The sequence below is a fragment of the Pan paniscus genome, chromosome 4, assembly GCF_029289425.2.
Source record: "Pan paniscus chromosome 4, NHGRI_mPanPan1-v2.0_pri, whole genome shotgun sequence".
Classification (NCBI taxonomy): Eukaryota; Metazoa; Chordata; class Mammalia; order Primates; family Hominidae; genus Pan; species Pan paniscus.
The window spans coordinates 67,145,448-67,170,501 of NC_073253.2; the positions used below are offsets into that span (position 1 = coordinate 67,145,448).

At 42.1% G+C, this 25,054-nt stretch overlaps 1 protein-coding gene and 1 long non-coding RNA gene across 15 annotated transcripts in view; one reads left to right on the plus strand and one right to left on the minus strand.

Annotated features, from left to right (window-relative positions):
- Positions 1-25,054, plus strand: part of LOC129397781 (uncharacterized) — a 69,243-nt gene that overhangs the window by 5,751 nt on the left and 38,438 nt on the right. The gene's annotated exons all lie outside the window — the stretch shown is intronic.
- ZNF131 (zinc finger protein 131) overlaps positions 10,677-25,054 on the minus strand; it is a 55,428-nt gene continuing 41,050 nt past the window's right edge. For all 14 annotated transcript variants that reach the window (XM_055112404.3, XM_055112399.2, XM_055112405.2 and 11 more), the window contains 2 exons: positions 13,489-13,619; positions 10,677-12,483 (listed from right to left, as the gene is read on the minus strand). In XM_055112404.3, coding sequence (XP_054968379.1) covers positions 11,797-12,483; positions 13,489-13,619 — 818 coding nt within the window. In that variant the 3' untranslated portion in view covers positions 10,677-11,796. The remainder of the gene's footprint in view (positions 12,484-13,488; positions 13,620-25,054) is intronic.

A 25,054-nucleotide genomic window follows, 5' to 3' on the forward strand; every position in this document is an offset into this window, starting at 1 on the left:
GCACTTTGGGAGGCCGAGGCGGGCGGATCACGAGGTCAGGAGATGGAGACCATCCTGGCTAACACGGTGAAACCCCGTCTCTACAAAAAACTTTTAAAAAAAGTAGCCAGGCCTGGTGGTGGGCGCCTGTAGTCCCTGCTACTCGGGAGGCTGAGGCAGGAGAATGGCGTGAACCCGGCAGGCGGAGCTTGCAGTGAGCCGAAATCGCGCCACCGCTCTCCAGCCTGGGCAACAGATCCAGACTCCGTCTCAAAAACAAAAAACAAAAAGTTAGTTCAAATTACAGATGTGGAAAGGTTATTTATGGAACGATGTAGTAAGGAATCATTAAGTAGGGGAGAAAACTATGGGAAAAGTTTGTATAATAAAATATTCTTTAAAACCTAATAGAGAATTGGAGACATTTGGCTAATTAACATTTTCACAGTTAAAGCTCTTAGTCTTAATAAAAGTAAAGTAAGAAGTATTGTAGAGAAATGCATCAGCAGTTTGGCAACTTTTTAAAAAAATATAGATAAGGATCTAATTTGGTTCTATGGATAGTTATTTTGTTTCCTATGCATTTCTAGCAAGCCACCATTTGTTCCATTTATCTGGAATTCCTAAGCTACCTTTGTCGGGCCCACAGCAATTAATGGAGCATGCTAGCCTTTTAACTTTTTTTTTTTTTTTTTTTTGGTGGGGGGTGGGGATGGAGTTTCGCTCTTGCCCAGGCTGGAGTGTCATGGCGCCATCTCGGCTCACTGCAACCTCCGCCTCGCAGGTTCAAGCGATTCTCCTGCCTCAGCCTCCCGACTAGCTGAGATTACAGACATACGTCACCATGACCAGCTAATTTTGTATTTTTAGTAGAGACGGGGTTTCTCCATGTTGATCAGGCTGGTCTGGAACTCCCGACCTCAGGTGATCCGCCCTCCTTGGCCTCCCAAAGTGCTGGGATTACAGGTGTGAGCCACCACACCCGGCCTTAGCCTTTTAACCTTAAACTAACTTTTTGGATTTTAGGCTTCTTGATACTTTAAGTGTGTTGAGTATACTCAATATGTATGGGATTTCTAAAATTCTAATGTCTAAGTATATGCTATCAATTATAATTATGGTTATTATGTTGTTATTGTAAACCACAGAAATAACCAAATTTCCTTGCATAAAGCTACTAACCCAAGTAGAACAAAAAAATTAATACCAAGGAAATACTTTGTCAGATTTTCATGTTAAACTGCTGATACTAAAATTGTTTAAATGTACAATTTAGGCTGGGTGCAGTGGCTCACACCTGTAATCCCAGCACTTTGGGAGGCTGAAGTGGGTGGATCACAAGGTCAGGAGTTCGAGACCAGCCTGGCCAATGTGGCGAAACCCCATCTCTACTAAAAATACAAAAATTAGCTGGGCATGGTGGTGTGGGCCTGTAATCTCAACTATTCAGGAGCCTGAGGCAGGAGAATTGCTTGAACTTAGGAGGTGGAAGTTGCAGTGAGCTGAGATCACACCACTGCACTCCAGCCTGGGCAACAGAGCAAGACTCCATCTCGAAAATAAACAAACAAACAGTTTAAATAAACTCCATGGTCTAAGTCAAATCGCCCATGATAACCCATCAGTTATCAGTGCTATGCACCTAATTTGGAAAAACTACTGGTATTCAAGAGGATATAAGTCTAATGTTAATTAAGCATGGACTCATGGACAACCAGGATGGACACCTTGTCATTCCTGAGTTCTTAAAGATTTTATTATTAATAGTTCTGCATTCCATGACTCATCATGGAAAAGATAAAATGATCCAAATTGAATACATTGGTGTCGTGACTTGTAAGTTACTAAAATAGTTTATAACTAATGTTTGATCCCATATTCCTGGAAAAAACAATTAAAGCTTCAGGTATATTTGGTCACCTGATGGGCCTTTTAAACATTTTTTTTTTTTTTTTAAGACGGAGTGTCAGCTCTGTCGCCCAGGCTGGAGTGCAGTGGTGCAATCTCCGCTCACTGCAAGCTCCACCTCCCAGGTTCACACCATTCTCCTGCCTCAGCCTCCCAAGTAGCTGGGTCTACAGGTGCCCACCACCAGGCCCGGCTAATTTTTTGTATTTTTAGTAGAGACGGGGTTTCACCGTGGTCTTCATCTCCTGACCTCGTGATCTGCCCACCTCGGCCTCCCAAAGTGCTGGGATTACTGGCGTGAGCCACTGCGCCTGGCCTTAAACATTTTATAAAGGGATTTCATTCAGTTATTATTTTCAATGTATGTTTTCTGGTGGTATACAAGCTCTCCCATGCAAGAGGGCTGATGTTACAATGGTAAATTATTATGCTGTGGTGTACTTTCACCAGGGAAGAAAGCTTTTTATGATTTGAACCTTCTGAGAACATTAAAGAAAAACTATTCTTGCCATCCGCACTACAACAAAACCTCGGAACTTTGAACTGCTAAGAAGGGTTCCCTCCACGCTCTTGGAGCTGTACATCCATTGGAACCCTTGGGGTAAGACTAACCAGAGAAGTTTCTCCTCAGAAGAAGATGGCATCCTTGATGTGAACAACTTTTCCCACGTTCACAGATTAAGATTTCTATCATGAAACTCTGAATATTTTTTTCTTGCTTATGCCTCTATGAACAATAAAAGTGGAAAGGGGTCTGTTATATGCACTTATGGGGTATACTTTTATTTGTGAAGAAGTCTACAGCCATCCTTATACATGGATAACCATAGATAAAAAATAGTAGGCCCAAGGCTAAGCATGGTGGCTCATGCCTGTAATCCCAGAGCTTTGGGAGGCTGAGGCAGGTGGATCACTTGAGGTCAGGAGTTAGAGACCAGCCTAGCCTGGCCAACATAGTGAAACCCTGTCTGTACTAAAAATACAAAAATTAGCCAGGCATGGTGGCGGGCGCCTGTAATCCCAGCTCTTTGGGAGGCTGAGGCAGGAGAATGGCTTGAACCCAGGAGGTGGAGGTTGCAGTGAGCCGAGATCTCGTCACTGCACTCCAGCCTGGGTGACAGAGCAAGACTCTGTCTCAAAAAAAAAAAAAAAAAATGACGGCCCAATGTAGGTAACAAACTTTAATGGTACATATGCTGCCTCATGATCAGTCAGAAACAGAACAGTGACTAACTCCTCTTAACCCACATTATGGTCTAGAGAGAACATTCCTGGAAGGCCTTCACTCTTCTAGGACATCATTCATTAGGTCATTTTTCCATAGTTTAGAGTAAAAAAGGCAATAATTAGAAATGTATCCCCCATAATAGACTCTATAGCAGATTTTTTTTTTCTTTTTTTTGAGTGGAGTTTCACTCTTTTTGCCAAGGCTGGAGTACAATGGGCAACCGCATGATCTCGGCTCACTGCAACCTCTGCCTCCCAGGTTCAAGTGATTCTCCTGCCTCAGCCTCCCGACCAGCTGGGATTACAGGCACGCACCATCATGCCCGGCTAATTTTGTATTTTTTTTTAGTAGAGACGGGGTTTCATCATGTTGACCAGGCAGGTATTGAACTCCTGACCTCAGGTAATCTGCCCGTCACTGCCTCCCAAAGTACTGGGATTACAGGCGTGAGCCACCACTCCCAGCCTACGCAGATGCTACTGTAAAGGCTACAGTTACACAACAGCCTTTGTATTCTCTTGTGAAAGTTATGATAGGATTAGCTGAACAGAGAAGTATCTGTGCAGCTGCTGGCACTCATGGCCTTTGGAGAAAACATCAGGTATTATAGAAATTCAGTTGTAGGCTGGGCATGGTGGCTCACGCCTGTAATCCCAGCACTTTGGGAGGCCGAGGCGGGCGGATCACGAGGTCAGGAGATTGAGACCATCCTGGCTAACACGGTGAAGCCCTGTCTCTACTAAAAAAAAATACAAAAAAAATTAGCCGAGCAGCCGGGCTTGGTGGCGGGCACCTGTAGTCCCAGCTACTCGGGAGGCTAAGGCAGGAGAATGGTGTGAACCCGGGAGGCAGAGCTTGCAGTGAGTGGAGGTCGCGCCACTGCACTCCAGCCTGGGCAAAAGAGCAAGACTCCGTCTCAAAAAAAAAAAAAAAAGAAAGAAATTCAGTTGTAGCAGATTAACAAAGAAACTGCTTAGTTAAGTCATTCTTTGATCAATTTGATTTTAGGAGGTTTGGTTTATGGGAACCTCAGGTAAGGAGCATACTTCGAACTCTTGGTATTATCCTCCCAATGGTCATAATAGTAGTCTCCCTGGTGTGCTGTATTCTTTCAAAGGTTTTAAACGCTTGCATGCAGCCATCTCTAGAATGTCATATGATCTCTCTTCAACTGGAATGACAGGAGCTGAAAGAAATATGCAACCGGACAGGTGTGGTGGCTCATGCCTGTAATCCCAGCACTTTGAGAGGTCGAGGCAGGAGGATCACCGGAGGTCAGGAGTTTGTGACCAGCCTGGCCAACATGGCGAAGCCCCATCCTCTACTAAAAATACAAAAATTACCCGGGCGTGGTGGTGAGCGCCTGTAATCCCAGCTACTTGGGAGGCTGACGCAGGAGAATCGCTGGAACCTGAGAGACAGAGGTTGCAGTGAGCCAAGATCGCACCACTGCACTCCAGCCTGGGCGACAGAGCAAGATTCCGTCTCAAAAAAGAAAAAAAAAAAAAAAGAAAAAAATGTGCAACTAGGAAGACATCATAACCTATAAATGACGTGCTAAGACTGGAAACCCAAGATGATGGTAACTGAGAGTGGCACTAAGGCCCTAAGTTTTGGTCACACTCTCACCAAAGTGAGAACCTGCCCCAAAAGGGGTTTTTTAAACAAAATTCTGGGAGGCTATTGTTTTGGACTAAGCTCATGCACTAGGCCCCAGTAGACCAAACCAAACCAAACCAAAATGGAGTTGCTTGTGCTAAGACTTTAAAGAAACACATAGATTCTAGAACAAGCCAGGTTTTGTTTCTTTCTCTTGCAAATCTCTCCTATTTTATTTTATTCTATTTTATTATTTTTTTTTTTTTTGAGACAGAGTCTCCCTCTGTCACTCAGGCTGGAGTGCAGTGGCACGATCTTGGCTTACTGCAACCTCTGCCTCCCAGGTTCAAGCGATTCTCCTGCCTCAGCCTCCCGAGTAGCTGGGATTACAGGCTTGTGCGCCACCATGCCCGGCTAATTTTTGTATTTTTAGTACAGATGGGGTTTCACCATGTTGGTCAGGCTGGTCTCGAGCTCCTGACCTCGTGATCTGCCTGCCTCGGCCTCCCAAAGTGCTGGGATTACAGGCGTGAGCCACTGCGCCCGGCCCTCTCCTGCAAATGTCTATAACAAACATTCCTGACAGCATTGGTATCCACCCCATGAAGTTCCCATTAAATCTTTTTCTTTTTTTGTTTTTTGAGACAGAGTTTCACTCTTGTTGCCCAGGCTGGAGTGCAATGGCACGATCTCAGCTCACTGCAACCTCTGCCTCCTGGGTTCAAGCGATTCTCCTGCCTCAGCCTCCCTAGTAGCTGGGATTACAGGCGCCTGCCACCACGTTCAGCTAATTTTTTTGTATTTTTAATAGAGACAGAGTTTCACCATGTTGGCCAGGCTGGTCTTGAACTCCTGACCTCAGGCGATCCACCTGTCTCGGCCTCCCAAAGTGCTGGGATTACAGGTGTGAGCTACTGTGCCCCGCCTACATCTTTTAGTTAAATTCATTTCCTCTTGCCTAGAAACTATGAAGTTTCAGTTGATTATGCAACAAAGGTTCCAGCCACTTCCAGGTGAAGAAACCACCCATGGCCATCAAGCTACCCTGCCTCCACTAGACAGAGCAAAGAGAGAGTTCTGTTATCCCCAGTAGGTACGGTCTACACCCCAAGCCGGCATGTAGCAGTTACAGAAGAAAGACCATAGGTCCCTCCTCCTCCCATAAAGATTTATGGGGATTCACATCTCTCAGTGGGGAGATGAGGCAGGAAAATACGGTCTAGAGGCAGGGAACCTAAGGCCAATTCACACGTCAGCTATGACAGGAAATATCCTCTTCATAGGGCATATGGTGAGTAAATGACTTTGTAACTTTACTGCATCCTCTTCATTTACACAGGGCATATATCAAGTAAACAATGGAATCCTCTAGAGAGTATTTAAATTCTCCAAAATTCTGTAACAGGGCCCTTGAGCCCTTATGCTTGGGCCTGCTCGCACCCTGTGGGGTGTATTTTTATTTTCAATAAATCTCTGCTTTTGTTGCTTCATTCTTTCCTTGCTTTGTTTATTTTGTCCAATTCTTTGTTCAAGATGCCAAGAACCTGGACACCCTCTACCAGAAACAGGTGTGGGGTCCAACAATGTGTGTTTCAACAAGATTCTGATGTTTGCTGAAGTTAGAGAACCATTCCCTAAATGATGTAGTCTCAGGGCAAGAAGATACTAAAAGGCAATTGGCTGCATGTATCTTGCTGGCTTTTCTGATTTCTTGTCCTTTCCACTTCCAACTCCATCAAGAGCTGGTATGGGTTCCAAAAAAGAAGGTAGCTGATTGTCCTATGCTTTGTGCAATCCAGTGTGGCCAACCACAAAGAAATCTCATAGAGAGTTATTTTAGTGACCAAGAGTGTAGTCTGTGAAGTCAGGCTTGCTCAGTTCAAATACTGGCTCCACTTCCAACAAGCTTTCTCAGCTTCTCCTTCTCTTCCTTTCCTCTGTTTATAAAATGATAGCTAATAATACAGTAACTTCAGTGAGGTCATTGAGATAACTAAATGTATGTATGCAAAATCATAAAGGATAGCTATTATGTTACAATAAAATTTTTCTTTCCCAGACTGCATTTTGGTACAAATATAAAGGTGAGGATACTGCTTCAGTTGAATAGTTAAGAGTCATACTCGGCTGGCCACAGGGCCCCTGCCTGTAATCTCAGCACTTTGGGAGGGCGAGGCGCTTGAGCCCAAGAGATTTCAATCAGCATGGGAACACAGACAGACTATTTCTACAAAAAATGCAAAAAGGAGCTGAGTGTGGTACACGCACCTGTAGTCGTAGCTACTCAGGAGGCTGAAGTGGGAGGGTTGCTTGAGCCCAGAAGTTAAAGGTTGCAGTAAGCCGAGATTGTGCCACTGCACTCTAGCCTGGGTGACACAGCGAGACCCTGTCTAAAAAAAAAAAAAGTATTTATAGGGACATGTTGGGTTGCAGGAAGGGCAAAGAGAAGATTGAATTGCAGGAAGGGCGAAGAGAAAAAGATTGAATTCACATGCTGCCTTCTTTACCATGTCAATAGAATTAATGAAGTTACATTTGCAGGGCAGGGAGTAGAGTTTTAAGAAGTTCAGACTATTATGACAGCCTCTGGTTTTTGTTTGTTTGTTTTTTATGGGTTTTAAAGTAATAAATGTCTAGGCTTCTAACTATGAAGGATTTTATTAACTGATGGGGTGATGAGGGTTTAATTCCTTCTTCTCATTTGAATTCTTCATGACAAATCCTGTAAGAGGTATAGCACAGCTCAGCAGATTACACAAGAAAAACAATCTAGATCTCCCTCTCCTGATGTAATTAACACAAAGGTCAGTGTTAACCTAATGAATTCAAAGCTATTAGTTTTCTCCAACAAAATCAGGCTAAACTTTCTAGGTCAGGCATTTGTTTGTAATTTTGCATCTAAGAGTTATAAAATACTTTTTGTGTGACTAGTTTAATGATCATAGAATCACTTGTTTAAAACAACCAACCCATGTTAAATTGAAAATGTGAATTAAAATCCACTTGATTGGTAAAGGTATCTACATTTAGGCCTCACTCTATGGCTAAATAAGCCTGTTGGCTTATTCAAACTATGAAATGGGTAGTTAGTCCAGAGAACTTTCATGGACCCTTCCAATAATGACATCTTTAATTCCAAGTTCAAACTAGTGGGAGCAGAAGCATTCAAATTCTCATGAAAATGTGCCTACATTCAGTATTATCTGAGTATGGTAGCCTTTTTATTTTTATTTATTTATTTATTTTGAGACGGAGTCTTGCTCTGTGGCCTAGGCTGGAGTGCAGTGGCACGATCTCAGCTCACTGCAACCTCCATCTCTCGGGTTCAAGCGATTCTCCTGCCTCAGCCTCCTGAGTAGCTGGGATTACAGGCATCCGCCACCATGCCTGGTTCATCTTGTATTTTTAGTACAGATGGGGTTTCACCATGTTGGCCCAGGCTGGTCTCAAACTCCTGAACTGGTGATCTGTCCACCTTGGCCTCCCAAAGTGTTGGGATTACAGGCGTGAGCCACCGCGTCCAGCCAGGTAGCCTTTTTAAACTGGTAAGACTACAAGAGCCTTCTGGTTTTGTACATATCCAAAAGATGTCTAGCTTTTAAATGTATTGCTAATGTATTCAGTTTAGTTTTTCTTTCAATCTCAAATGATAGGTGTGGTGTAATTAAAAAAAAAAAAAAATAGGCCAAGCACGGTGGCTCACACCTGTAATCCCAGCACTTTGGGAGGCTGAGGTGGGTGGATCACCTGAAGTTGAGAGTTCGAGACCAGCCTGACCAACATGGTGAAACCCCGTCTCTACTGAAAATACAAAAATTAGCCAGGCATGGTGGCGCATGCCTGTAATCCCAGCTACTCGAGAGGCTGAGGTATGAGAATCGCTTTAACCTGGGAGGTGGAGGTTGCAGTGAGCAGAGATCGTGCCATTGCACTCCAGCCTGGGCAACAGGAGTGAAACTGTCTAAAAACAAAACAAAAAAAAATGGATTTGGGTTTTTCTCCCTGGTTCCTTGCACACAGCTCCAAAAATCCTTGTAATTTCCAGAATGTCTTTTGTTATTCATTACAAGCCCCTTTTGATCTTACCAGTTTATGCTAATGAGATGACTACTGGCAGAGGGCCCTTAGATAGCTTCAAGATGGGCATGGGTCACTAGAGGAACCAGTTGTATTAAAGGGCTACAACTATTACCCCCACCCGAGACCTCCAGGGAGAAGAGGGGCTGGAGATTGAGCCCGGAGGCCAATAATTTAATGAGTCTAGGTTATAAAATGTCAGTAAGGGAGCTTCTGAGTTGAACACATCAACATGCTGGGAAAGTGGCATGCCAAGTGAGGGCAGAGAAACCTCTACTATTCTCCTCCACAACCCCCTCCACCCACCTTACTCTATGCATCTCTTCCATTTGGCTGTCCCTGAATTGTATACTTACTGTAGTCGTTAAGTATAGTGCTTTCCTGAGTTGTTTCAATGCATTATTGAACTTGGGGGGATGGGAAGGCCATAAGAACCCTAAATTTATGGTTGGCTGGGCAGAGGCGCGGGTAGCCTGTTGATCGCATTTGTGGCTGGTGTCTGAAGCGGGGGCAATTTTGTGGTACTGAGCACTTAACTTGCTCTAAATCTGGGTGGTGTCAGATTGAATTGTTGGACACCCAATTGATGTCTGAGAATTGCTGTTGAAACGGAGTAGAGACAGAAAACCCTCTCATCGTTCTCAGTGCACTTGGGACTTATTTCTATGTGATCATCATTGCACACTCTACTGTCCAACTTGGTAGCTCATACTGTAGACTTATCTTAAAACTCCAGTACAAATAGAGTAGAACACTGGAGGACTAAATATCCAGTTTGCTTCAGTACTTGAAGCAAATATACATCAGTTGTTAACAGCTGTTTTATGTTCTACATAAAGTGCTTTCCAACTACAAAATGTTATTCAACATACAGTTTATCACCAGTAGATAGTTTTCCTCTACTTTTGCAATCAAATTTACTGGCATTCTGGGTACACTGATAGCTTCTATACCTTTTGGGAAAAGAAAAATGAACTATATCTGCATCTCAAATCTACCTCGAAAGGTCTTGACAAATGTGAAAACTCAAATAATTTTAACACTTTGATGTACCTTTGCCCTTGATCTTTACCTTGTGGTCAGAACTCTTGTTTTAAAATCCTTGTTTCATACCTTAGCTTTAGGGCATAGTATGCGCTATTTTCAGCATTCAAAATTCACCAGATACTAACTAGTAATTTACATATTTGAGACCACTATCTGTTAGGGTTTTTTTTCTTAAACAACTCAGGAACATTGGCATCCTAAGGCAAACTGAAAATTCACTGGGATATAATTTAATTATATTATCGATATTTTCCAATTTCAAATAAAAACTATACTGTTAAATAAGCTTTGCAGTAGATACCCAACTACCAAACAGTACACACTTGGAAGTGTTCATACCCTTATTTTGATCTTAAAAACGTGGCCCCCTTAATAAAATGGTTGGCTCTATCTCCAGATTTATATCTAAATCTGACTTCTCCAATGCTGGGAAGCCACTCTCTTCAGCGAATTTTTGTAAATGTGATACCATTTAACGTCACGATTACCAAAGGGGGCTAATCGCATTGGTCTTTTACATTTGACACAGTTAAGTGGAGAATTCCTGCTATTGTGCCTACCATGTAAGAACTATTAGCACAAAGAATATGAACTACTTCCATGCTTTTGAGCTGATTTTGGGGGGTTGGAGGTGTGATGGAAAATTTATCACAATTCATGCATCAGTCGTGTTAACACGGGTAAAGACACATGAGGAACTATCTCTGCCCAGATATAAACTTTCACACTGGTAATTTTTTAAAAAAGAGTCATGAACACATAATTTTAAAGTTTACTTAAAAAATGTAAAGAACTCCCAATATTTAACATTTAACAGGTAAAGAAAATAGCATATTGGTTTATGGGTTTGTTATATTTTATTTTCCAAGTAATACTGATTAAAAATATTTACACACCTACTTTTAAGTCCACAGTTTAGCACTCTTATTTGTATGGCTTTAAAAGTTATAGCACAAGATCTTTACATTAAGAATCGGGGGAAAAGATTCCATTCAAAACAAAGCCTGATAATTATATACATGTCTTTCTCTGTACTTTATTTTAAATACATTAATTTTTAAATGCTGCTCATCTTTTTCTCATCTGGTGGTAAAATACTAGTGCAACTTTTCATCAAAATAAAGTTTACCACAGATGTAAATAAATTTTCCCAATTGAAAATGGCCCTTCACTGGCCATTAAATAAAATTTCTCAACCTAACTTAAGTGAAAAAGAACTGGTGGTTGTCATTATAAACAAAAATATAAAGTATTATAGCATCATCTACATTGCTCCTTACAACACAAACTTTGAAAGAACCAGAGATGCTTTATAGAAGTTCAGTTGGCTTTGAGAAGGCACATGGGTGTGGATTTTTTTTTTTTTTTTTTTAACGTTCTAGAAATTTTGCCACCACCACTCTTTCTGTTGCAAAGATGGCATCTGTGACTACTGGGGTAGACAAGAACGTTTGTTCAAACTAAAGAAAGCCAGAAGCCAAAATTTAACTGCACAGTAACAATGCACTTTTCATCATGCAGCCTTGTGTTTCCTATATTATTCAATTTTCTAACATGCATTAGAATACATAAACTTGTATTCTAATGATTTAAGTTTGATTTTACAATATGGAAAAAATTTGAGGAAGAACATGACCTGGGAAAGAGAAAAGGAAGAACTTTTACCACAATGAAAATAGATACATTCGTACCCAACTATATAATAAGAATATAATCCATTTAAGTTTCCAGAAATATACTTCTCAAAACTCCCCTTCAGTTATGGAAAAGATCCCTCCTCTGTGGCATTAAGTAGGGGGAGGGGAATCAATGTGTTTCAACGGAAAACAGTTCAGCACAACAGGAAACAGCTTAACTTTGGTCCACTTGTCTGTTAGGCTTAATTAAGGACAGTCATACTGCCCATAATCAGTTAAAAAACCCAACAAGTAAATTAAAAAATATATTCATGTGTAATTTCATTCTAAAACTGGCATAGCTGTTCTGTCCTCATTCTCTGCCTTTTCTGCTTCAGAATCCACTGTTGGCTTGGTCTCTAAATCCTCAGCATCTTCGTGATCTTCCCTGGCAGCCTCAGCAGCATCTGCTTGGCTAGACTCTCTCTCCTCTTGGTTCATGATTTCTGGGGTCACGTGGTCCAAATCTGCTTCTAGAAGTTCAGTTTGTACTTCCACTGGCATTTGATTGACCCGTTCAACATGCAGCTCCTCTACATGTACTTCAGTACCTTCTTCAGTCTGAATTCGGCCCACTTCTAGGTAACTCACTTGGACCTGCTCTGGAAGCTCACTCATGTGTGAATCGTGCACCTGGCTGTCCTGGAGCAGATCTGGATGGACTTGTTCCACAGTCACTTGTGCTGAATCCACCTGAACCTGAAGCAATGGTAGCACATGCACCTTCCCAACTTGTTCTATAATAGTCATTGATGTTACAGGTTCAGTTTGCACACGTGTTTCTACTGAAAGAACTTCTTCCGTTACTAGACGCTCTGAAATATTGTGAGCATCACTGAGATGCCTCCTTAATTCATTTCCTTGCATAAACCACAAATCACATAAAGTACAATGGTTGGGTTTATCTCCAGTGTGTATTACCAAGTGATCTTTGAACTGGTCCCAGCTGTTAAACACACTGTTGCAGACCTGAAATAACCAAAAATATAATGTAGACAATACTTATATCCAAACTGAAGGAAATATGAATGCATTTATTTTCTGTAAAGAAAAGATTGAAGGCTTATTCTGTAAATGTTATAAATATGGTACCTGCAATAGAATCTAGTCCAAGCTATTTCATAATTCTTTGGTTCATTTGGACTTCTAGCTGACACAGCTAGTAACCTAAATACATTCTTTTGTTTGAAACAAAGTCTCGCTCTTGTTGCCCAGGCTGGAGTGCAATGGTGCGATCTCGGCTCACTGCAACCTCCGCCTCCTGGGTTCTAGGGATTCTCCTGCCTCAGCCTCCCAACTAGCTGGGATTACAGGCGTCTGCCACCACGCCTGGCTAACTTTTGTATTTTTAGTAGAGACAGGGTTTCAGCACGTTAGCCAGCCTGGTCTTGAACTCCTGACCTCAGGCGATCCACCCGCCTCGGCCTCCCAAAGTGCTGGGATTACAGGTGTGAGCCACCGTGCCTGGCCACCTAAATACATTTTGAGAAACATTTCAATACTGCCTTCATTGTTTAAGCATCATATAAATTCTAGAAACATAAAATAACAATATTTTAATTTCTCCCATAACATAGAACATTTACCAAATAATGTAATTTTTGTATTTTTATATCAAATAATGTAATAATTGTTTGACATTTGATATAAAAATACACTAATCATGGGGGGGAAAAATCTAATTACAGCTGAAATGCTTCCACCAATCCCCACCCCAAATTTTAATAATTACTCCATGGTTAACTATAGTTCCAGATTGTTATTTAGGACATAGTTGTTATTGACATTGGTGTCATCTAGGGTTGGGTTAAAAAAAACTAATTTAGTCCCCAAGACAATAATGTTCTTTATTCTCATTTCTTTCCAAACCGTCAGCCCCTATACCTTTGCTTGAGACTCTGTTTCCCTTTGCTTTTGATGACTGCAAACACAAGACTCCTTTGTTAAGAACTGAATGCATGTATCTGCACATACCTGGCATTCGTAGAGCTTCTTCCTTCCTTTTTTTGCCCCTACTCCAGTTTGGCATGCAGTGAGGTGACATTTGAGAGTGCTATTTCTAGCAAATCGTTCATGACAATTTGGACATTCAAAAGGTTTTTCACCTATTAGAGGGGAAAAAAGATACGTTGGCAAATTAAGAAAAATCCTAAGAGCAAATAATTTTAAACGTTTACTTTTTCTTTTTGGGTAATTTTAATACTAAATTCCTAAAAGGAGAAATCACAATTCAGAATTCAAATATTTTCACCATATTCCAAAGACTTTTCTAGAGGTAGCAAAAATAATAAAATTTAATATTTAACTGTATACATGCTTTGACAAATATAATTTGCATCTAAATTCTGTTCCATGTCTTTGCACTTCTTAAAAAAATTATTTTCCCTTAGATAAAAATCATGATCAATCTCTATTTTGCGGAATTGCATCATTATCCTTTCTGCATTTTTTGCACACTTACCATGTGCTAGACCATGTGCTAGGTGATGAAGGTAAGAAGATAAACTGTCCTTCTTTGCAAAAAACTTCCTATCAAAGGCCAAGGTATAAAGATGAAATACATGAAAATAAACAAATGCAATGCACTATAAAAGATGTGTCACAGAAAAGAGCGATGGAATATGTACTGCAGTAGCACAGAGGAGGGGGTCAATTCGGCCTGGAATGAAATAGGAGAAAAAAAAGAAAGAGGCACGGAGGTATAAAACAGTACGGTGGGTGAGGAGTAAGGAGGGAGGAAACAGTGATGGAGATTCTCAGATCCCTGGCTTAGAATACCAATGAGAATAAAAGAAACAGGACACAGGTCCATGTAGGTTTGGAGCAGGGTATGCTGGGAAAGACTATAAATTCAGTTTTGTGTCTGCTGAGTTGAAGGTTCTCAGAACAGAGTGGAGATGTCCAGTAGATAGCTGTAAAGATAATTCTGGAGCCAAATAGAAGGTGATTTATATATAAATTAGGGTTTTTTTTTTTTTTTTGAGAGTCTTACTCTGTCACCTAGGCTGGAGTGCAGTGGCACAATCTCGGCTCACTGCAACCTCCGCCTCCCAGGTTCAAGTGATTATTCTTGTGTCTCAGCCTCCCGAGTAGCTGGGATCAAATGTGTGCGCCGGCACGCCCGGCTATTTTTTTGTATCTTTAGTATAGACGGGGTTTCACCATGTTGGCCAGGCTGGTCTCGAACTCCTGACCTCAGGTGATCTGCCTGCCTTGGCCTCCCAAAGTGCTGGGATTATAAGCGTGAGCCACTGCACCTGGCCAAATTAGGGGTTAAGTGACAGTAAAAACCTCCAGGCAGGAAAACATTTCTGAGTGTGTTGTATGATAACAAAAATCAAGGGCAGAACCCAGTGAAACACCAAGTTAAAACAGCAGGTAGATGGGCTAGTGAAGGAAATGAAAGAGCCAGAAGTAGAAGTAAAGAAAACAAGGAAATGACTTTAACCAGTGATGTAATTGGATCAGAAGGCCCACTGCCATGGGGCAAGAGTGAGTGAGAAGGATGACAATGAAAACAGTCATTACCAAAATTCCTTTAAGAAGGCCTACAAGGCCAAACATGGTGGCTTACGCCTGTAATCCCAGCAGCACTTTGGGAGGCCAAGGCAGAAGGATTGCTTGACGGGAACAGCCTGGGCAACATAGTGAGACCCCATCTCTATTTAAAAATAAAACGGCTGGCCCGGTGCAGTGGCTCACGCCTGTAATCCCAGCACTTTGGGAGGCCGAGGCAGGTGGATCACTTGAGGTCAGGAGTTCAAGACCAGCCTGGCCAACATTGCAAATCCCCGACTCTACCAAAAATACAAAAATTAGCTGGGCGTGCTGGCACGAGCCTGTAGTCCCAGCTACCTGGGAGGCTGAGACAGAACTGCTTGAACCCGTGAGGCAGAAGTTGCAGTAGGCTGAGATCACACCACTGTACTCTAGCTTGGGCGACAGAGCGAGACTCCATCTCAAAAAAAAAAATAAATAAAATGGCCTACAAGAGAGATGACTAGCTAGAGGGGAGCATGTCAATAATAGCATTCTTTTTTTTGAGACGGAGTTTCACTCTTGTTGCCTAGGCTGGAGTGCAATGGCATGATCTCAGCTCAGAGTTTCACCATGTTAGTGAGACTGGTCCTGAACTCCTGACCTCAAGTGATCCACCGTGCCCAGCCAATAACAGGATTCTTTAAGCCAGGAGGGACATCCATTATTTATTTGTTGATGGGCAAAGAGGCAATGGAGAAAGGAGATGGAATGATAGATGGGACATGGTTTTAGAGGGACATCAAGGCATGGGATCCAGAATTGGCTTTGAAGAAAAGGGAAACCTCTTTCTCTAGAATAAAAGAAGAGGGGACAGGCCAGGTGCGGTGGCTCACACCTGTGATCCTAGCACTTTGGGAGGCCGAGGAGGGTGGATCACGTGAGGTCAGGAGTTGGAGACCAGCCTGACCAACATAGTGAAACCCTGTCTCTACTAGAAATAAAAAAATAATTAGCTGGGGGTGGTGGCAGGCACCTGTAATCCCAGCTACTTGGGAGGCTGAGGTACAAGAATCACTTGAACCCAGGAGGCAGGGGTTGCAGTGAGCCGAGAACAGGCCATTGCACTCCAGCCTGGGCGACAGAGCGAGACTCTGTCTCAAAAAAATTTAAAAAAAAATTTAAAAAATTGCCGGGTGCAGTGATCACACCTGTAATCCCAGCACTTTGGGAGACTGAGTCGGGTGGATCATAAGGTCAGGAGTTTGAGATCAGCCTGGTCAATATGGTAAAACCCCATCTCTACTAAAAAAATAAAAAAATAAAAATAAAAAAAAAGTAAAAAATTAGCTGGGCATGGTGGCAGGCGCCTGTAGTCCCAGCTACTTGGGAGGCTGAGGCAGGAGAATCACTTGAACCTGGGAGGCGGAGGTTGCAGTGAGCCGAGATTGCACCACTACACTCCAGCCTGGGTGACCGAGTGAGACTCCGTCTCAAAAAAAAAAAAAAAGAGGGGACAAAGATGAATGCTGTTACAGGTAAGTTGGGGGTTGGAAGATAAGTAATCTGCTGGAGATGGGGTGTGGACAGAGGTCTTGAATATATGGAGAAGCTCTGAAATAGCAATTAGGAAAAAGAGATAAATCAGACACTGAAGTGCTTAAGGTTTGAGATATGAATTTTCTCCAGCAGTCCTCAGCAACCAGCAGGTAGGAGTAAATAACTGAATGATTCCAGGATGGAAGGTGGAGCCCCAGTAATGAGGAGGTCCTAGATGTGAGCCTCACGCTTAAATAGAATGACACAGTCAAGTAACTGAGCTATATGTATTATCTGACAAAACATTTATAGCTTATTTTGTACAATTTTTATGTGATGCAAAGTTAATTTGAGAGAAAAGACCTAATTAGCTGGAATTAGTGTAATAAAGAAACTCTTTTCAACTCCCAAAATGATGGGCAATATCACTAAATGGTTTAGTGGTTTTATCAATGAATAATTTTTCATTATCCGTGAGACCTGGAAACAAATTGGCATAGCCTCTCCTTAAATGACAATTTGATAATCTTTGTCAAGATATAAAATGTGCATATTATTAGGGAGGACGAGGCAGGCAGATCACAAGGTCAGGAGTTTGAGACCAGCCTGGCCAACATAGTGAAACCCCGTCTCTACTAAAAATACAAAAAATTAGCCAGGCGTGGCGGCGGGTGCCTGTAAGCCCAGCTACTCGGGAGGCTGAGGCAGGAGAATTGCTTGAAACCAGAAGACGGAGGTTGCGGTGAGCCTAGATCACGCCATTGCACTCCAGTCCGGGTGATAGTGCCAGACTCTGTCTCGAAAAAAAAAAAAAAGAAAAGAAAAAGAAAAAAGTGCATATTCTTTGACCTGGCAATTCTGCTCTTAAAAATGAAATTACTTGAACATATGAAAAGGCATGTGTACAAGTATGCTTACTACAGCATAGTCTGTAATACCAAAAGCCTAGCAACAACCTAAATGTTCATCAATAGTAGTTGATGATATACCCATAGATTAAAATACTGTGCAGCCACAGGAAGAAAATTTAAATACTCATAAATGTTCCATATATTTTTAAAAATGACAAGATAAATTAAATGGCATAATGCCGTACTACCGCATGCTCGCTTGTTTTCCCAAAAGCATGCGTACCTAAGTGTCTATGGCTACCTGAAAATGCAAGGAATGTATCTGATAAATCAGAAAAGGATAGCAGTAGTTACTTCAAGAGATCTACCTGAGTAGAAACGAGACTCAATTTTCATTGTGTGCCATCTGAGCTTTTTCCTATTTAAAAAATTAAGTAAGCTCAGTAAAATGTAGAAATAGAAACATATTAATTATTTTAGATGTGTGGACAGTACAGTTTTCAATGCGCTTTCATCATTTTCTTATTTGTCACAACCCTATAAAGTAGGTATCTTTATCCTTATTTACACAGACAAGAAAAGCCCAAAGATAAAGTGACTGGTCAAGTTCATCATGCTGGCAAATGCTGAACTGGAGATGGAACTGAAATTCTGATTTCTGGACACACACTCCCTCTATGATTCCACACTACCTTTCTTGGAAACTAGGGAGTAATTGTTTGAAAACATGGCTAAAGGTTACCTCTAGGTTCTCTTTGACACTGTGTCCCACAGATATATCTGTCAACATGTCTGGTATTTCCCTCCTTCCCCATCTGTTTACTCTTCTACATATTTTTTTCTAAGTTAATTAGCCTCCAATCAAACAGCCATCTACATCAGAAAGCTGGGAGTCACCAGCTCTTTTACTCCTGCACCTCACCGACCACCAAATCCTATTGATCCAGGCTGCCTAATGTTACTCAAATCTCTCTTTTCCACTAACACTGCCTTTACCCAACCTCCCATTCTGGTTTGGACGACTCCAAGATTCCTCACTGAGCTAGCAGGTTTCAACCCACTCCAATCTATCTTGCCAGTCATCTCTCTAGAATATCAATCTGATGAGATCTCTGCCTGGCTGAAACTCCTTTAAAATGACCCAGTCTTCCAAGATATTATTCAAACTCATTTATGGAATTTATGAAAATAACTACATGATCTCAAACTCATCTCTCATTACTCTCCCTCTTTCTTACCCTTACTCCACTCTAGATCTCCCATATGATGGCCAAGTGCATGCCACATGGTTAGCCCTTCCAACCCCTTTGGCCACATCTCCTGGCATTCCTCTAATTGGACCTAACCCTCTGGCCATAATGCCCTATTAACAGTGATCCAAACAATTTGTTTCCTCTCATTCCTCTGTGACTGTGTATGTTTCATTTCCTTTGCCTGGAATACCTGTTTCGAGGCTAATTCCTTTTCCTTTCTGAGTCATCAAAGGGTAACGACCCCCAGAAGCCACCTGCTATAGTTTGAATGTTTGTCCCCTTCAAAACTCAGGTTAATACCGAAACCCCAATATGGTAGTATTGAGAGGTAGGACCTTTAAGAGGTGATAGGATCATGAGGGCTCTGCCCTCATGAAGAGATTAATTCATTCATGGATCAATGAATTAATGGGTTATCATGGGAATGGGATGGGTGGCTTTAAAAGAAGAGTAAGAGAAACCTGAGCTAGCATGCTCAACTCCCTCACCATGTGATGCCCTGCATGGCCTCAGGACTCTGCAGAGTCGCCACTGGCAGGGCTCTCACCAGATGTGGCCTCATAACAGTGAACTTCTTAGCATCCAGAACTGTAAGAAATAAATTCCTTTTCTTTATAAATTCTCCAGTTTCAGGTATTGTTATAAGCAACAGAACAGACTAAGATATCACCTTTGTCTCTTCCATCACAAACAAGCAACCCAGGCAGGCATTCCCACAGGATTCTGCTTACTTTGGTCAGCACTTAACATGTTACACAGATTGCACATGCTTGTCCCCTGCCAGCATATCCTGAGCTCCTTGAAGGCAGGGACACTGACACTGTTTTATATTCATGGCCTAGTGGTATATGGCATTATCATTACTATTTTCCAAATAAAAATAAATTCAGAGGACAAAAAATAGCTAAAATTTTACAAATCAAGCCACAGATTACAGTGCATGCTTTACGAACATACAAGAAACCAAACCATTAAACTAATAAAAATATGCAAAATATGAAACTAATGGGGTATATACGTTTTGAGAATAAGAAACAGGAAGAGGACTGTCTCCTGTCTTCACAGTTTGTTACAAGGAAAAATGATCCATTTTTTATTAACTTAAACATAGTTTAAAACTGCTTACAGACCTAATTTTATTGTGCTTTACTTTATTGGACTTTTTGAAAAACTGAAGATTTGTGACAACCCCGTGTAAAGCAAGTTTATCGCTGCCATTTTCCCCAACAGCATGTACTCACCTCACGTCTGTCACTGTAATTACTGCAATATTTCAAATTTAAATTTTTAAATTATGTCTTATAATGATCTGTGATCAGTGATCTTTGATGTTACTACTGCAATTGTTTTGGGGTGCCCTGAACCCACACCCATAACAAAGAGCTTAACTGATAAATGTTGTATGCATCCTGACTATTCCACCAACCAGCTTTTCTCTCTTCCCTCCCTCTCTCCTCTAGTCTCTCTATTCCTTGAGAGGCAACAATATTGAATTTAGATCAATTAATAACCTTACAACAGCCTCTAAGTGTTTAAGTGAAAGTCACGTGTCTCAGCCGGATGCGGTGGCTCATGCCTGTAATCCCAGCACTTTGGGAGGCTGAGGCGGGTGGATCACGAGCTCAGGAGTTCAAGACCAGCCTGGCCAAGATGGTGAAACCCCGTCTCTACTAAAAAATACAAAAAAAAATTAGCCAGGCCTGGTGTTGGGTGCCTGTAATCCCAGCTACTCGGGAGGCTGAGGCAGAGAACTGCTTGAACCCGGGAGGCAGAGGTTGCAGTGAGCCGAGATCACGCCACCGCACTCCAGTCTGGGCGACAGAGCGAGACTCCGTGTCAAAAAAAAAGGGTCACGGCTGGGCATGGTGGCTCGTGCCTGTAATCCAGCACTTTGGGAGGCCGAGGGGGGTGGATCACGAGGTCAAGAGATCGAGACCATCCTGGCCAACACGGTGAAACCCTGTCTCTACTAAAAATACAAAAAATTAGCCAGGCATGGTAGCGGGCACCTGTAGTCCCAGCTATTTGGGAGGCTGAGGTAGGAGAATGGTGTGAACCCAGGAGGCAGAGCTTGCAGTGAGCCGAGATCGCACCACTGCACTCCAGCCTGGGCGACAGAGCAAGACTCTGTCTCAAAGAGTCACTTGTCTCTCACTTCAAATCAAAAGGCAGAAGTGATGAAGCCTGTGAGAGCAAGGCATACCAAAGTCGAGACAGGCCGAAAGCCAGGTCTCCTATGCCAGGTAGTTAAGTTGTGACTGAAAAGGTAAAGTTCTCTAAGGAAATTAAAAGTGCTACACTAATGAACATATGAATGGTAAGAAAGCAAAATTGCCTTACTGCTTATGGAGAAAGAGTGAGTAACCTGGATAAAAGATTAAACGAAACAAACATTCCCTTTAGCCAAAGCCTAACCAAGAACAAGGCCCTTTCTTCAATTCTATGAAGGTTGAGAGAGGTAAGAAGTTGCAGAAGAAAGGGCAGAAGCTAGAAAAGGTTAATGAAATTTAAGGAAAGAAGCCATCTCTATAACATAAAAGTGCAATGTGAAGCAGCACATGCTGATGCAGAAGCTGTAGCAAGTTATCCAGAATACCTAGTTAAGATCACTGATGAAGGTGGCTACACTAAACAACAGATATTCAATGTAGACAAAACAGCCTTGTATTGGAAGATGCCATCTAGGACTTTCATAGTTAGGGAGAAGTCAATGACTGGCTTCAAAGCTTTAAAGGACAGATAACTTTCTTGTTGGGAGCTAATGCAGCTGGTGACTTTAAGTTAAAGCCAATCAGTCATTTATCACTCCAAAAATCCTAGGGTCCCTAAGAATCTTACTACATGTACTCTGCCTGGGCTACAGAAACGGAAGAACAAAGTTTGGTTGACAGAACATCTGTTTACAGCATGGTTTATTGACTATTTTAAGCCCAATGTTGAAACCTACTGCTCAGAAGACTCCTTTCAAAATACTACTGCTCACTGACAATGCAGCTGGTCACCCAAGAGTTCAGAGGGAGAGGTACAAGGAGATTAATATTGTTTTCAGTCTGCAAACACAACAGCCATTCTGCAGCCCACAGATCAAGAAGTAATTTTGACTTTCCAGTCTTATTAAGAAATACAAGGCCACACCAGAGATGCATGCACAAAGAGGATAAAACCATGTTAGGACACAGAAGGTTAGCCATCTGCAAGCCAAAAAGAGAGGTCTCAAAAGAAACCAGCAGATTGATCTTGGACTTCTAACCTCTAGAACTGTGAGAAAATGAATTCCTGTTGTTAAAGCTAAAAAAAAAAAAAAGAAATACAGGGCCAAGCATGGTGGCTCATGCCTATGTTCCAAGCCTAGGCAACGTGGTGAAACCGCCTCTCTACAAAAAACAGAAAAATTAGCTGGGCTTGGTGGCACACATCTGTAGTCCCAGCTACTCAGGAAGCTGAGGTAGAAGGATCACTTGAGCCTAGGAGGTTGAGACTGCAGTGAGCCATGATCGCGCCACTGTACTCCAGCCTGGGCAACACAGCAAGACCCTGTTTCAAAGGAGAGAGAGAAGAGAGAGGAGAGGAGAGAAGAGAACAACAACTATCTTGGAACTAATTACCGGTATAGAAATTGGTTGAAGTTAAAAAACAATGAAGTGGGGGTTCGGTTTGCTTTATGTGCTCAACTGTTCCTCCAATGGGTATATGGTTCAGTAATTTATAACAACTACTTAAATTACTTATGTCATTTCTAAGGGAAAGACAAAGACATACAACATAATGTATTTAACCCTATATTCTGCTGTCCAAACCAAAATAAAAAATCTAAGACCTGAGAGGCACATTTAAAGATGTCCAAAGTGGTCCGTGTTGTCCTATTTTCTAAGAGGTAAAAAGTCAGTAGGCAATGTTTTGGGTAAAAGAGGTAACTGCGGCTACTTTCACATTCACAGGCTATAAAAGCTACTGATTATCCTGATTATCTGCTGGGGTATTGGAAACTGCTATCAAAGTTTGCAAGTTACTTACCAATGTTTGTTTATTGTGCTGCTGGTATAACAATCGTTTTGCATAATTAACCCAATTACCACAAAAATGTTCACCAACAGACTATTATTCATTTTCTAAGGACCAAAAATTGTAACTGTAGGCAGTTTCCAAATATTATATAAAACAGGTAGGCGTCCCTTGGTATATGCGGGGGATTGGTTCGTATAGCAAAATCCACGCACACTCAAGTCCTGCAGCCGGCCCTGTGGAACCACACATACTAAAAGTTGGTCTTCTACATACATGGGTTTTGCATCCTGGGAATACTATAATTTTGATCCATATTTAGTTGAATGAAATCTGCATGTAAGTGGATGCAAGCAGTTCAAACCCACGTTGTTCAAAAGTAGACTGTATATATACATGTTTGAAATCAGAAAGCATTTTCCCAAAAGATTTCATAAACGCCTATTAGTTATCCAAACTAAGTACCTTAAAGACTTTTAAATCCATACTGAGCCTTAAGTACAAGATCCCTTTGCTATTCCTGTATTTACTCAGTCCTCGAATACTGACAGTAAGTTTGGACAGTGAGGGGGATAACATCATCTGAATCTATGTGGTTCCTTAATTTCAAGTGATGTATACCAACTGACAGTGACAAACCTATTTTAAAAAACTTTTACCAGAAGCTCTCCAAACTCCAGCATCAAAGAGAAAGATTCTGAATACTGTAGGCTATCTATGTTGTATTTACTGTATTAACAGTCTAAACAGCCTTAACCACCACATATAACAAAGACTTGGGAACAAATGTCCAGAAGTCTAATACTTAGCATGCTGTATTAACTGCTCTCTCCATACCCTTGTAATAGTAGGTTTAGGAACTATCCAAGATTCAATTCGTTGGTGGTAGCTACTGTGTCTGGCGTAGGAGACCCAGCAAAGGTTGTTTGGGGAGTGGGAGCAAGCAAGAAACCTGAGCAAGGTCAGGGACTCTTGACAGGGAGACGACTGGAATAGCGGATGAAGAAACTATGTGGGGCGAGGCCCTGAGGTAGATTTCTCGGGACATTTCCATCATGCCTGCATGGCTCCCAGGAGAAGTATAAAGACCTTATTCTCCTCAGCTCCCTGGATGTCCGCCAGGCCTGACATATTTGCTGTTGAAAAGGTGGAGAGAGATGAACATATATTGCCTACTAACCTACTGTGCCAAAGCAGGTAACTCAATGTACATTAAAAAGTATAAACATGGGCCGGATGTGGTGGCTCATGCCTGTAATCCCAGCACTTTGGGAGGCCGAGGCTAGCGGATCACGAGGTCAGGAGTTTGAGACCACCCTGGCCTGACCAATATGGTGAAACCCCGTCTCTACTAAAAATACAAAAATTAGCCAGGGGCGTGGTGGTGCTCGCCTGTAGTCCCAGCTTACTCGGGAGGCTGAGGCAGAAGAATCGCTTGAACCCGGGAGGCGGAGGTTACAGTGAGCCAAGATCGTGCCACTGCACTCCAGCCTGGGCAACAGAGCGAGACTCCATCTGCCAAAAAAAAAAAAAAGGCAAACAAAAGAAAAGAAGTATAAACATGTCAGGGATTGCTTTTTTTTTTTTTTTCCCCTGAGACAGAGTTTTGCCCTTGTTGCCCAGGCTGGAGTACAATGGCGTGATCTTGGCTCATGGCAACCTCTGCCTCCCGGGTTCAAGCAATTCTCCGGCCTCAGCCTCCCAAGTAGCTGGGATTACAGGTGCCTGCCACCATGCCCAACTAATTTTTTGTATTTTTAGTAGAGACGGGGTTTCACAATGTTGGTCAGGCTGGTCTCTGAACTCCTGACCTCAGATATCCACCCGCCTCGGCCTCCCAAAGTGTTGGGATTACAGGCATGAGCCACCGCGCCCGGCCGCTTTTTTTTTTTTTTAAGATGGAGTCTCACTCTATCGACCAGGCTGGAGTGCAGTGGCACGATCTCGGCTCACTGCAACCTCTGCCTCCCGGGTTCAAGCGATTCCCCTGCCTCAGCCTCCAGAGTAGCTGGGACTATGGGTGCCCGCCACCACGCCTGGCTAATTTTTGTATTTTTAGTAGAGATGAGGTTTCACCATGTTGGCCAGGCTGGTCTCGAACACCTGACCTCAGGTGATCCGCCTGCCTCGGCCTCCCAAAGTGCTAGGATTACAGGCATGAGCCACCGCGCCTGGCTGTCAGGGATTGCTTGTAAATGTACCGTAAGTAACACGACACAAGAAATGTAAAAATAGAAATGGTAAAGTCTCGCTATAAGATTTAATTATTTACAATCTTTAGGAAATAAGTCACAAACTATTTTCTCTATTTCTTTGAAAAATATAAAAATTGGGCAAGGCATAAAAGTAACAATTACTTCCAAAGTTGATACTGATTTGCATTTAAAGCACCAATATTTGAACATGTAATACTATAAA